The sequence below is a fragment of the Panthera pardus genome, unplaced genomic scaffold, assembly GCF_024362965.1.
Source record: "Panthera pardus isolate Hobbes unplaced genomic scaffold, ASM2436296v1 HiC_scaffold_1, whole genome shotgun sequence".
NCBI lineage: Eukaryota > Metazoa > Chordata > Mammalia > Carnivora > Felidae > Panthera > Panthera pardus.
In genome coordinates, this window is record NW_026526654.1 from 1,882,660 (window position 1) to 1,895,592 (window position 12,933).

General features: G+C 56.8%; 1 protein-coding gene across 1 annotated transcript; it reads right to left on the bottom strand.

Annotated features, from left to right (window-relative positions):
- Window positions 1–767: 767 nt before the first annotated feature.
- Window positions 768–9,487, bottom strand: JMJD4 (jumonji domain containing 4). The gene is made up of 6 exons (XM_019437221.2): window positions 9,106–9,487; window positions 8,839–9,004; window positions 6,691–6,816; window positions 6,214–6,481; window positions 5,678–5,824; window positions 768–5,256 (listed from the first exon to the last, which is right to left on the bottom strand). Exons 1-6 carry the CDS (start codon window positions 9,368–9,370, stop codon window positions 4,948–4,950), a joined length of 1,281 nt encoding a protein of 426 aa, XP_019292766.1. The 5' UTR covers window positions 9,371–9,487; the 3' UTR covers window positions 768–4,947.
- Window positions 9,488–12,933: the final 3,446 nt, after the last annotated feature.

The following is a 12,933-nucleotide window of genomic DNA, read 5'->3' on the forward strand; positions in this document are numbered from 1 at the left end:
GACCACCTTCTCTAGGTTGTGGCTGACCTGGGCAGCCAGCACCACTTCCCTCCCAACATGTCAGCCCAGGCCACCACCAGACTCTGGTCTCATCACTGAATCTCTCCCATGGCTGGGCATGATGCCTGACAGTTGATAGGTCGACCTGGCCTTCTGTGGACCACCTGCTGCCTTCAGTACCTTCTGCTTTCCAGGAACCTGAGGACCAGCTGACCCTAAGGAGCACTGCCAATGAGCACAGTACAGGTCACTGCCACCTGTGCCCACAGGCACCATGAAGCACTCACTCATGGTGAGTGAAGCACCTACTGGGTCTGATGACGGCAGTTATCTCTTCTTGTCTACATCTCCCCAGGACCCTGCCAAGAGGCCTGGCTCTGCTTGCCAGTGCTCCAGCCTTTGTCGGATAGATGGACTCTCAGATTCCACCATCAAGGCCGACGGAGAGTGAGAGTCCTGCCAAGCCCCATCTCCACCCCACCCTCCCCCAGGAGGAAAGGCAGATGAGTGCCACTGAAGGGCTCTGAGACCACAGGAGATGGGGTCAGTGGGAGGGGACCATTTCAGAGGAGGTGAGAGGGTAACTGAATTTTTGCACAACAGGTAAAAAAAAACAACAAAAAAGGGCTTACTGATTTGGACAATACTGAACATAAATGTAGAAGCTACACATGAATACCATATTAAAATCCTCTTTCTACGACAGCTGGGAGTTGTGATTTCATCCTTTCATTTCCTGCGTTTAAATGAAACACTCACTCCTCATTCAATAAGAAGTCTTGCAGGGTTATCAGTTTATTTTAGGTGTGGGATGTGAGAAGGGCCAGCCACAACTCTCCAGCCACTGCGAGACACGCCCAGACACTCTTCCCTCGGAGGACATGGTCACATTAGTATTGTGACCCTGGACAGGAGCAGAGGCAACCCCTCAGAATTCCTGGCATTTAGCGGTCAGAGGTACGTTCTCAGGTATGGGAACAACCACTCAAATTTGGGAGTCTTTATACAGCCCTTGCCAGGACTGTTGCCTCTCCCAGGACAGTAGCTGTATTTCTACAATTTGGAGGAAGAGGGAAACTTCTGCTTCTCTTGCTGAGATTTCTTCTGACAAGGATTGAGAAATTAACAGTTTCCAAGGTCATACTCTGGAACTCCATCAGCCCATAGTGGGAAAAATCGTAAAAACAAAACAAAAGCCAGAAGCAAAGGAGAACACAGAACATGGAAAGGATGAGGCCAGAGAAAGGTTATTAGTAAATGTACTGAGAGCAGGCAGGACTTAGCCTCTGCAAGCCTCCCCAAGGACCTCCCATGGCCCACTCTTTACCTACACTTAACACCTCCTGGGAGGTGGTCTCTGACCTCAGAATTCCTTTTCCTGCTGGCTTCTTGTCCAGGGGAAAGGTTTGTGATGCAGAATTTAGAGCTACAGCTGGGCCTCATCCCATAAGCATCCCCACAATGCCTTGCACAATAGCTTACTCCAGAAATGCCCTAGACAGGGACACTATGGTCACTCTGGTCAAGGCCTGTGCCTTGCTTATGTGACAGGAGTGCCAACATTTCCCATGAGGAGGCTGAAAGATGTAGCCTGACAGGTGAGGGGTGTCACCAGAAATGACCATCCATGGGCACCACAGTCGCTGCCTTACCAATACCAGAATGCCTCCAATCCAGGTGGGAAACACACACTGCCCTGAGCTTACTGGAGTGCCCTCCCATATCCTTCCCCAGGACCAGAGGCTGAAGGGTTACACCACACATGCCAGAGAGCCTCCAAGGCCCTACATAACTTCCTGTGTGTCCCGTCACAGACTTCCAGTAGCATCCCAACAGACAGCCTACAGAAGCAAGAGCTAGGTGAATTAGGGGGCAATTCTGAATTATCCCCTCCTCCCCAGTGGCTGCAAGTGTCACCTACACACACAGCAGGGCTCACGTCTGCCAGGCCCAAGGAGTGTGCAGATCGTCCAACATAAGCCACCCAGGTGGCTCAGTTGGTTAAGCATCTGATTGTTTTTGGCTCAGGTCATAATCTCAAGGTTCATTAGACTGATCCCCATGTTGGGCTCTGTGCTGACAGTGTGGAGGCTGCTTGGGATTCTCTCTCCCTCTTTCACACTCTCAAAATAAATAAACTTTAAAAAAAGAACAACATGGAGCAAGAAGCTGCTCACATGTGGCATCTCCTGGTTTGGATGGTCCAGAATTGTCACATGTGGCACTTCTTGGTTTGGAAGATCCAGAATTACCACGCAAGGGACGCCAGATGAACGATCACACATGCAGTGGTCATGGGTTTGCAGAGCGAGTATCTGATGGCACACCGTGGCTATGGAGGGAGCTGTAAAGAGAATGACGGTAAGTGGTGACCTGGCCTGGGACAGTCCAGGGGTCCCGAATGGGAAGTGTGCAACAAGACAGGGTCTGATAGCACCAAGTGGGTGTGCTAGGATCAAATGTTTGACAGCACAGGAGGAGCAAGTGGTAAGCACTGCAGAAGGATGTGCTGGGGTGAAAGCTGGAGAAAAAACACACAAGCATAGACTGTGGAGTTGTGCACAAGTGTGTAAAAGGCGACCAAAATGGCAAATAATGGCTGTGCAAAGAGCAAAGAAATGGCAGAGTGGGCATTCCCGTGGTGGAAGCTGATGGTATGGAACAAGGGTGCAAGGGGCAACTGTTCAGTAACCCAGTGAATGCACACTGGTTTAGTCAGCGTGCCAAAACGTGGCTGGAAAACACTCAGGGAAGCGTGCAAACATGACTGTCCAACGGCAGAGTACAGGGGGGCCCGGTGCAAAGGAGTACACAGAGGGTGGCCATACGACTGCCCACAGCAGCTGGGCAAGGTGCTCAATGTCAGGGTGGGTGGTCAGAGGCAAGGGAACACTGGGGAGTGATTGGTGGTCAGGTCCACATCCTCTTGGCCAGGCCACAGCGCCCACCCATTTGGTCCAATGCCAGGCTGGATATCACTGTTAAGACATCTCTCAGATATGATTAACTTTTAATTCTGTACACCTCAACAAAGCAGATGACACTCCACAGTGTGGGTGGGCCTCACCCAATCAGCTCAAGGCCTTATGAGCAAGGACTGAGGTTTCCCAAAGAAGCAATTCTGCTTCCAGGCTGCCACACACACCCTCCTGAGTTTCCAGGCTTTGGACCAAAGGGCACAGTGTCAACACATCTCACTCACCATCTCTCGCTCTAGGTAGATCCTGTGGGTTCCATTTCTCTGGAGAACCCTACCACCCTGTTAAGTGGCACACAGGTGTGCAAGGTGTGAAAACTGAATGGCACAGGTGAGCATGCAGTTCAAATAGACCACAGGGTGCAACGATGAACTTTTTTTGCCTGGCAGAGGTGCTGTGCAAGGTTTGGAGGCTCAACGGGGCAGACGTGCTCTGAACCACATACTGCTTGTTTGGTGGCTTAGGATGACAAAGACAAACATGAGTGAAGGGTGGAAGAGGGTCACAGGGGCCCCGGAGACCATGGGAAGTACTTATCCATAGTTACCTAAGTAGGAGAGTCCCGAACCTGCAAAATGCTAATACAGAAAATTTCCACTGATTTCACATTAACTTTACCAGTGCCATCTCTGCCTATACACCTCCTGGCTGGTGGGGCATAGACATTTTTGATGGTATACACATACACGTAGAGTTGCTCCAGAATCAAAGTGGGACTCATAATACAAGAAAGGTAGAAAAAAACATCTTTAGGTTCATGGTCTATTGTTTTATGTGCAGAGAGAGTGTGCTTATACTAAGGGGCACTGCTAAGTACCATCAGAGAGCTGCCAAAATGGCCAGTAGAAACATCTAGTTTTGCTGGTCCTCAGCTCCATTCAATTCTTTACACACCTTTCAGCATCTGCTAGGTACAAGATTCTACAAAGTTACTGTGGGGGATACAAGATGGTTAACACAAGCTCCTGACTCTTAGGAGCTTATAATCTGCTAGAGGAGATCAGTAATAAATATAGATACATGCAATGTGGAGTTAATAAAGTGCCAGGGAAATACTGAAGGGACACTTCTGATTGGGAAGGAGAGAGGTTCACTCAGGAGGTGGCATCTCATGGAAGTTACAAAAGAGGTAGAGTCTGAGTAGATGAAAACATGTAGCCCTCGCTGGGCTCCAGGTCTACCCCTGATGGGAAAAGGCAGGGCTGTCTCAAGCAGGAGAGAAATAAAACCCAGCAGACCCACAGACCCTGAGTGGTGCCCGAGTGCTGCACCACAGTGATTCTTGGGGGCATGCGTGAGGCCAAGGACGGGGCACAGGCCTGCAGAGGGAAGGCAGGTTCTGTGTAAACAGTGGCTCTAGTGTGGGACAGAGACAGAAGCCCTGGCCTGGGGGCTGCCCTGGGCCCCAGTCCCCGCCAACAAGAAGGGGCTTGCTCCAGGGGAAGATGCACATTCACACAGTGGTCCGGCTGCAGAGGGTACCCTGCCAGACACACCAGCTGCCTCACGCTGCCGTGGACGGGAGGGCTGTGGGCTTGCAGGCTGGTCTTTGCTAAAAGGCCGGGGGCACCGAGAATCCCAGCCACCTTCTGCCCCCACCTGAGTCCCCAGCACACTCCAGGCTTATTGCTGCAGATCTTACTTACCAACACCTCCCACCCAGCACCTCACTGGATCCAGAATACTCAGCCCTGGCCGAACCTCAGGACCAGGAGCCTGGACCCTCTGCACAGGCATCAGGGCCCCGGGGAGGCCAGCGGACAGCCAGGATGCTATCACGCCCTTAAGAGCAGGAGCCATGCCTGGGACACTGGAGGTGACAAGGCTCAGTGGGAGGTGATGTGTCCCAGGCCACACAGAAGCGTGGAGATTTATTTCCGGAAGGCGCACCAGAGGAGGCCGCCTACCCTCCATGCTGGTGCCCCACAATCCTGTCACGTCATGGGGTACCTGATCCACGCAGCATGCATTAAAGAGTTGTGGTGGTGACCACGACCTCCTCTAGCTGCCTCAGAAGCTCCTCAGGCTGCGGCGAGAATGTGCTAGTGTCCACTTTCTGGAAGTCTGGGTGGGCCACCACAGACGCCAGCACCTCGGCAATCCGGCCGATGTCGAAAGCAGCCTGCTGGGGGCCCAGCATGGTGCCCTCGCCACCCTCACCCTCCACTTCATCAGGGCCCATTCCCTTTGCCAGCAGCAGAAGCCTCCTCTCAGCGATGATCTTGAGGAAGCGGTAAAATTCTTCAAAATTGATCCCAGAGCAAGCCCTCATGATGACCTGGCCAGAGAGGAGCAGCCAGTGAGCCACAGCTTGCTCGCAGCTCCAGGCAAGTATCTGCTGACTGTGGGCAGGGCCCAGACCACAAAGGATCCAGAAACTTGGCCCAGTTCTCGAGGATGGGGACAGAGATGACTGGGGGTCAGCCAGCGATGGGATGGGTCTGAGTCCTGCAAGCTGGAAACCCCAGTGACCTGCCCCAGGCCCAGAGGGCCCTTCACACAGGCAGACCTAGAGGCTACCACGCCCCCAAGACCATAGCTCTAGCCCCCTCTGAGAATGTAGGCTGCCCTGGGGGCTGCCCCACACCCTCCCCACACTGCAGGCCTGGCTCTGCAGAGCCCCTCCCCAGTCCCCACTGCAGCCCTGCGGAGCCCCTCCCAGTACTTCCCACACCCCCGTCCTGTCCAGGCTGGCCTACCTGGCAATGATGGTGCCAGTCAGGCATGGTGTCCCTCCACTCACTGACCTCCTGCTGCACGGCACAGAGCTCTTGCTGCAGGAAGTGCCACATGTTGGCCAGGTTACAGCCATTGACCCAGTTGTGGTTGATGGAGATGGTGTCCTCCTGGGAGGGGTGAGGCAGAGGTGTCCCCATGAGCCCAGGGCAGGTACTGCCCCTCCCCCAGCCTGGAGGTCCTTCCAGCCCTTCCCAGCCCTGAAAGGGCTGCTCTTGTGTCCCAGAGGTGCCAGCAGGGAGAGCGGGCTGGTGGAACCTGGCCTGCACACAGGCTCTCCTAGACAGGGTGGGGTCAGCAGAGGTGAGCCTAAACCCTCTCTGTGGAGAGGCATCTGAGAACGTGCCAGGGGTGAGGACTGGTGGGCCAGCCAAGGGGCAGTCACAGGGGGAGACGGACTCTCTGGGGCGGGAGCCACACCAGGAGGACCCCAGGACGTGTCTCCCTGGCCTGTCTGGGCCACGCTGCAGGCATGTGTGATGCGGTGTGCCCACCCTACCAGATTGTGGACTTGGTGGTGCCAGCCACTGGGCACGAACACCATCTCGCCCGCCTCCTGCGTGACCTCCAGCGGGGGGCTGCAGTGCTCACGAGTGGGGTACAGACGGCGGTCAAGGAGTGCAGGGGAGGTCACATCGTAGGGCAGGCCACCATGGCAATCCCGCAGGGCTTCTTCCTGCCCTGGAGGAAAGAAGAACCACTTTTTCCTCCCACAAATGTTGACAGACCAGCTGAAGGAGCGGAAGATGTCGGCGTGAAACGGTGACCTGTGCAAAACATCCCCTTAGTGCCTCTTGGCTGGGTGCCATCTGGTTCTTTCCAGCGGGACGGCCACAGGCAGAGCCCCGGGAGGGGAGAAGTGGGTTAAGCTGGCAGGAAACAGGGGCTCTCATGGAGTGGATGGGCTTCAGGACCGCATGCAGGGAAGCGGAGGGGATGAGGTGCCAGCAGGAGGGAGGAAGCGGACAGACTGTACCAGGTGCCAGTGGGCCCCATGTAGACGAAGCGGTAGTCGTCCACATCCAGAGAGTCCCAGTACTCGTTCAGCCAGTCGGATGAGAAGTACACAGGCAAGGTGAAGACGTCCTCCGCCGATGAGTCCCTGGAGGGGGTGGCAGGGGGCTGTGGCAGGAGTGGCTAACAAGATGCTAGATCCTAAGCGTTCTGGAAGGATGAGCAACCCCGAGCTGCCTTCCAGAGCCAGTGCCAACTGACCACCCAGCGCCAGTCCAGCCACCAGATGACCACAGCCCCCATGGCTCAACCACAGTCACAGCAGGTAAAACGGCTTTCGGGGCGCATCGACCACACAGGCAGGGACCTGACTGCTCCAGAACTTCCCAGCACCACTTCTAGGATTTCAGCCTCTGGCTGGGCTATGGCTCCAGATGCCTCATCTGCATCACCCTGTCTTTCCAGAGTCTGGGGACCTCTGTGCTTTCACCCCACCAGTGACCTCCAGTCTGAGTGGATGCGATACCACAGGCCCATATATGCTGAGATCCTTCTCTCCTACCTCTCAACACTCGAAATCCCCCTGGTCCAAAAACCTGATCCCACAACCAAGCTGATGGGGCCCCAGGCACAAGAGCACACCAAAGCAGCCCAAGGGAGTGGGTAGCCCCCCCAACAACATGCTGGAACAAGCTTCTGGAGCCACTCACACATCTCTCATGGTCACAGGCCACGAGGGGGGGAACCCCAGGAGCCCTAAACCACCTGTAGTTACCCAGAACACCAGCCACTCCCTCTGCGGCCATGCCTTTGTGTGCCATCAGACTCCTGCTTATCCTTCAAAACCCTGCTCCAATGTCATGTCTCTGATGGCCACCTCTGCCTGCCTGACCCAAGTGTTGCTTGGTTCTTTGTTCTATGGTTTCCAGGGTTTCCATATGTGACACTCAGCCAAAATCAGCCACCATATAATCACTGAACAAGTTTCTCGAACAAGTTCTCGTGCAATACCTAGAACGCACACTAGAAAACTCACTTATTGTTTACTGGAAGCCTGAATCCACAGTGCGGGAGCATCTGGGTCTACAAGTCCATACGTGCTGCTGGAACAGGAGTCCCTGAGGGCCAGGACCTGTGTCTGGTCTGTGAGGAACAAGCAGCACTGGGGCAGAAAGTACCCAGGGCGTGCTGCTGCCAAGTGTACTTTTGGATTAGTCTCAGGAACCTCAAGGGAGCGAATCTAGTCTCAGTTTACCTTTCTGAACCTTACTTTCCACACCAGCAAAATGAGAATTCAGTCATTCACTCATCCATCCGACACTAACTTAACACCCACTCTGTGCCCTGTGCTGCTCGCTGGGGTCTGAGTACAATGGTCGATGCTTGTGAAAAACACACCCCTGAGCAGGGGAAAGGGACAAAAAACCCCAGGACGACCTCAGAGAGTGGGAACACAGCAGATGGGATGAGGCTGCCCATGCATGTCAGAGCTCCCAGGGAAAGAAACGAGTGCTAGGTGGGGAGACCACAACAGGCCTCCTTACAGACAGAGAGTTGCTGGTCAGTGATGGAGAGTTGCTGGAGACTGGACACTCCCAGTCCAAGGTGGACAGGCACTGGCCTAACTTGGAAAAGCAGGGCTGGAAAGGGAAGGCCAGTCCTAGTGGCACCTGAGAGGAAGGGCGAAGGCTGAGTACTACCTGCCAGCTAGAGAGGGTGGAGTCCTTAAAGAGGGTTCTGGGCAAACGTGAAGCAGAAGAGGTGGCCGCGGGAGGCCACATTCCTCACAGTCACCCACCCTGTGATTGAAGAGGACGCCTCCAACCAGAAGAGAGCCAGGTCTATGCGCGCCGAAACACCCTGGCTGGGGGCGGGGCGCCTGGCTGGCTCAATCCACTGAGCGTCCGGAGTCTTGATTTGTGCTCAGGTGGTGGGTGATTCCAGAACCGCGAGATCCAGCCCCGGTGTTGTGGTCTGCGCTGAGCGTGCAGCCCGCTTGGGATCCTTTCTCTCCCTACCCCTCCTCCCCTCCCCAGCTCTCTCTCTCTGCCCCTCCTACCCCCCTGAAACAAAATCCCTAACTGGGGAGAAGACGAGCTGCCCCGTGTGCAACCAGGGCTCGTTTAGGTCCAGGTAAAACAGCGCCCCTGCGCGCGCAGCGCCCCTTTACCTGCACAGGTGCCAGTCTTTGAGATAGAGGCAGCCCCGAGGAGAGAAATAGCCCCCCTGGATGTACTCTTGCCAGTAGCTGATGTAGTCTCTGAGCGGCATGTGTTCTTTGGGGTTCGAATTGTACTCCTGGACCCCGCAGTTGGCAACAGGCACGACGACATCTCCTGAAACAACAGGGTCCGGCACTGACTCCTCCGAGGCTCTCCGAAGACAACCACCCTCGGGTACGCGCTCCCACCGCCGGCTGCCGGCCCCCGGTCCTCACCGTACTTCCGAAGCAGGTGCTCGAAGTTGGGCTTCCCGCTGGACGTCACCCAGTGCCTGCGGCTGCCCCAGCCGGCGGTGAAGGAGCTGGAGAAGACGCACGGCATGTTGGGAAGCAGGTAGCCCTTGAAGAAGTCGGCGTAGGAAAACGAGTCCGGATTCTCGATGAAGTCCACGCAGCCTGGGGGCGGGCAGGCGCCGCCTGGGGGCCGCCCCTTCAGGCCTCGGAAATGATTTTCGGCGTATACGCGCGTCTCTCTGTCCATCCCGGCACAGGCTGGGCGTCCGCGCGGGGCGGGCGGCGCAAAGGCCGCCGCTGCCCGGTGAGGGGCGTACGCCCAGACTCTCGCCTCCCGTTGTCCGGCCCGAAGACTGAGAGTGATCGGAAGTACTTGCTGAAACTACTTCCGGAGCAGACGTTAGGGGCACCGGCTGCTCACGGCCTCCGTGCCGGCCGGAGCGAAAACCGCGACGCACAGGCTCTCAGAGCCCAAGGTCGGCCCGGCGCCGTGGAGCGGAATTAAAAGCATGCGGGCAGAGTTCCTGCCCGAGTACGAAACAGGGAGCGCCGGGCACTGGACGCATGCGCATAGCAGCCTGCGGGCCTCATTCTGCGCAGGCGCGGGGGTGTTCCTTAGCACTTCTGAAGCATCTGGTCCCTCCCGCGTCTGAGATTGTCAAGCCGCGCCAGACCCGAGTCTCGCGGTCTGAGCGCCTCCCGGGTGACACAGGTAAGCGGCGCCCGCACTGTGCGGCTGGGCCTGTGCCGGAGCCCACCCACACCTCCCGCGGCACAGTCCCGCCTTCCACTACTGTCGCGGTGAGAACCCCTCCTCTTCCCAGCGCGCCACTGACCAGGGGAGATGGTGGGGCGTGCACTGGGCTGACGAAGGGGCATGGGGGTCAGAGGTGGGGCCCTGGGGAACGCTGGGGGCCTAGGGAGTGATGGGGACCAGGAGGGGACGCTGGGCACCTGGAGGGGATGCTGGGGGTCCGAGGGTGATAGGGACCTGGAGGGGATGCTGGGAACCTGGAGGGGATGTTGGGGGGCCTGGAAGGGATTCTGGGGGACCTGGAAGGGATGCTGGGGGCCCAGAGGGTGAGGATCTGGAGGGGATGCTGGGAGCCCAGGGGGTTGATGGGCCCTGGATGGGATGCTGGGTACCTGGAAGGGATGCTGGGGGACCGGGAAGGCATGCTGGGTACCTAGAAGGGATGCAGGAGCCCAGGGAGTGATGGAGACCAGGAGGGGACGTTGGGGGCCCCGGGGGGATAATAGGGGCCTGAAGGGGATGCTGGGAACCTGGAGGGGGTGATGGGGACCTGGACAGGATTCTGGGGGCCCAGGGTGTAATGACCTGGAGGAGATGCAGGGCCTAGGGAGTGATGGGGACGTGTAGGGGATGCTGGGGGCCCAGGAAGTAATGGCCTGGCGAGGATGCGGGGCCCAGGGGTGATGGGGGCCTGGAGGGGATGCTGGGGCTCAGGGGGTGATGGGAACCTGGATAGGTTGTTGGGGGCCCAGGAGATAATGGCCTGGAGGGGATGTGGGGCCCAGGGGGTGATGGCCTGGAGGGGATGCTGGGGACCCAGGGGGGTAATGGCCTGGAGGAGATGCTGGGGGCTCAGGGGGTGATGGGGACCTGGATAGGTTGCTGGGGGCCCAGGAGGTAATGGCCTGGTGAGGATGCAGGGTCCAAGGGTGATGGGGGCCTGGAGGGGATGCTGGGGCTCAGGGGGTGATGGGGACCTGGATAGAATGCTGGGGCCCAGGAGGCTAATGGCCTGGAGGGGATGTGGGGCCCAGGGGGTGATGGGGACCTGGGTGGGATGCTGGGGACCCAGACGGTGAGGACCTGGACGGGATGCTGGAGGCCCAAGGGGTGATGGAGGCCTGGATGGGATGCTGGGGGCCCAGGGGGTGATGGGGGCCTGGACGGGATGCTGCGGCCCAGGGGGTGATGGTGACCTGGATGGGATGCTGGGGGCCCAGAGAGTGAGGACCTAGATGGGATGCTGGAGGCCCAAGGGGTGATGGAGGCCTGGATGGGATACTGGGAGCCCAGGGGTTGATCAGGCCCAGGGGGTGATGGAGGCCTGGATGGGATGCTAGGAGCCCAGGGGGTGATGGGGGCCCAGGGGGTGATGGAGGCCTGGATGGGATGCTGGGGGCCCAGGGGGTGATGGAATCCTGGATGGGATGCTGGGGGCCCAGGGGGTAATGCCCTGGAGGGGATGCTGGGGGTCCAGGGGGTGATGGAATCCTGGATGGGATGCTGGGGGCCCAGGGGGTAATGGCCTGGAGGGGATGCTGGGAGCCCAGGGGGTGATGGAGTCCTGGATGGGATGCTGGGGGCCTAGGGAGTAATGACCTGGAGGAGATACCGGAGGCCCGGGGGGTGATGGGGGCCTGGACAGGATGCTGGGGGCCAGGAGGGAATCCTGGGACCCATTGGGATGGTGAGGGCCGGGAGGGCATGATGGGGGAATAAGGTGCCTGAAATGGAAGTGTGGGGGATCAAGAGTGAGGATTTGAGGCTGCACACACCAGTAGGTCTGAGATGGAGGAACCTCTGAGTGGGGACGTGGGAAAGGGTGACAAGTTAGGGCCTTAGCATATTGGAGAAAGAAATGTTCTGTGAACACAAACCTACCCACATCAACATGGAAAGAAAGATTGTAGGTTTGTTACTATGTGAAGTTGGCAGATTACATGTACGTAGAGAGTCTGCAAGAGAGTATAGAGTTGGGCAGAATGTGTGTCACACACGGTAAAAGCAGAAGAAAGGACAATTAGAGCTCTCATCTCCTTGAGGGAAAAGCAGATGCACTTCCTTGGTCTTTTGAACCTGGTGAGAAGTTTCTGATTCTGTTCTGCAGGTGTGTGTTTACAGCTCTGAGTTGGCAGCTGGTGACTGCCTTGTAAAATCTGGACGCTGGGTTTGTCTCATTCCTGCAGGAAGGAGACACTCTGTGTAAGGAGGAGGGACAGGTGCCTCTCTTTTATTAAATAAGGAAGATGCCACCCTGCTTACCTTTACAGGTGGGATACGGAGCTTCTGGGGATGTTGGGACTCTGAGCTTTGGAGGAGGGCTTGAGGGGGATTCTTCCCAAGTGACATGAAGCTTACCCAGAAGGAGAACAGGGAGGACCAGAAGTGGGGAAAGGAAGAGGAGGGGGGGCAGGAGGAGAATGAGCTGGGGTGAGTCTGAGTTCCGGGTAGAAGTGGGATCCACGGTGGGAGCTGAGAACACCGAGGAGGTGGGGCAGGTGGTAGACAGTGTTTGTGGCGAGTAGAGCAGTGTGAAGAGCTGTGTGCTTCTGTGTGTGCGGTGCCGGCTTCCCACTCGGCTTCATTGTGCCCTGAGGTCAGCATGTGGCCATCAGCAAGGACACCTGGGGCCGTTCATGCGGGGGGGAAAGAATCACCCATGGGGCGCCTGGGCAGCTCAGTCGGTTGAGCATCTGAGTATTGCTTTCAGCTCACGTCATGATCTCAGAGTTTGTAGGCTTGAGCCTGGTGTTGGGCTCTGTGCTGACAGTGTGGAGCCTGCTTGGAATTCTCTCCCTCTCTCTCTGCCCCCCTGCCCTGCTTGTGTGCATTCTCTCTCTCAAAATAAGAAAAAAAAAAAAATCACTCTGATCTCATCCAGATAAGACTTAAAAAACTTTTTGATATAGAGCTATCCTTGCAGGTATGCATTTGTTCTTTAATTCTTTCTTCCTCTCCTTGTATGCACACGCACACGCACACGCACACACACACACACACATACACCCACGGTCTGTTTCATATGTATGAAAAGTTACATGTGTAAGCTTATGCTG

Coding starts and splice junctions, on each gene's coding strand:
- JMJD4 (XM_019437221.2), bottom strand. CDS start 9,370: ATGGACAGAGAGACGCGCGTATACGCCGAAAATCATTTCCGAGGCCTG. Junction 9,005..9,105: donor GCACCTGCTTCGGAAGTACG/GTGAGGACCGGG, acceptor CTGTTGTTTCAG/GAGATGTCGTCGTGCCTGTT. Junction 6,482..6,690: donor ATGGGGCCCACTGGCACCTG/GTACAGTCTGTC, acceptor TGTTTTGCACAG/GTCACCGTTTCACGCCGACA.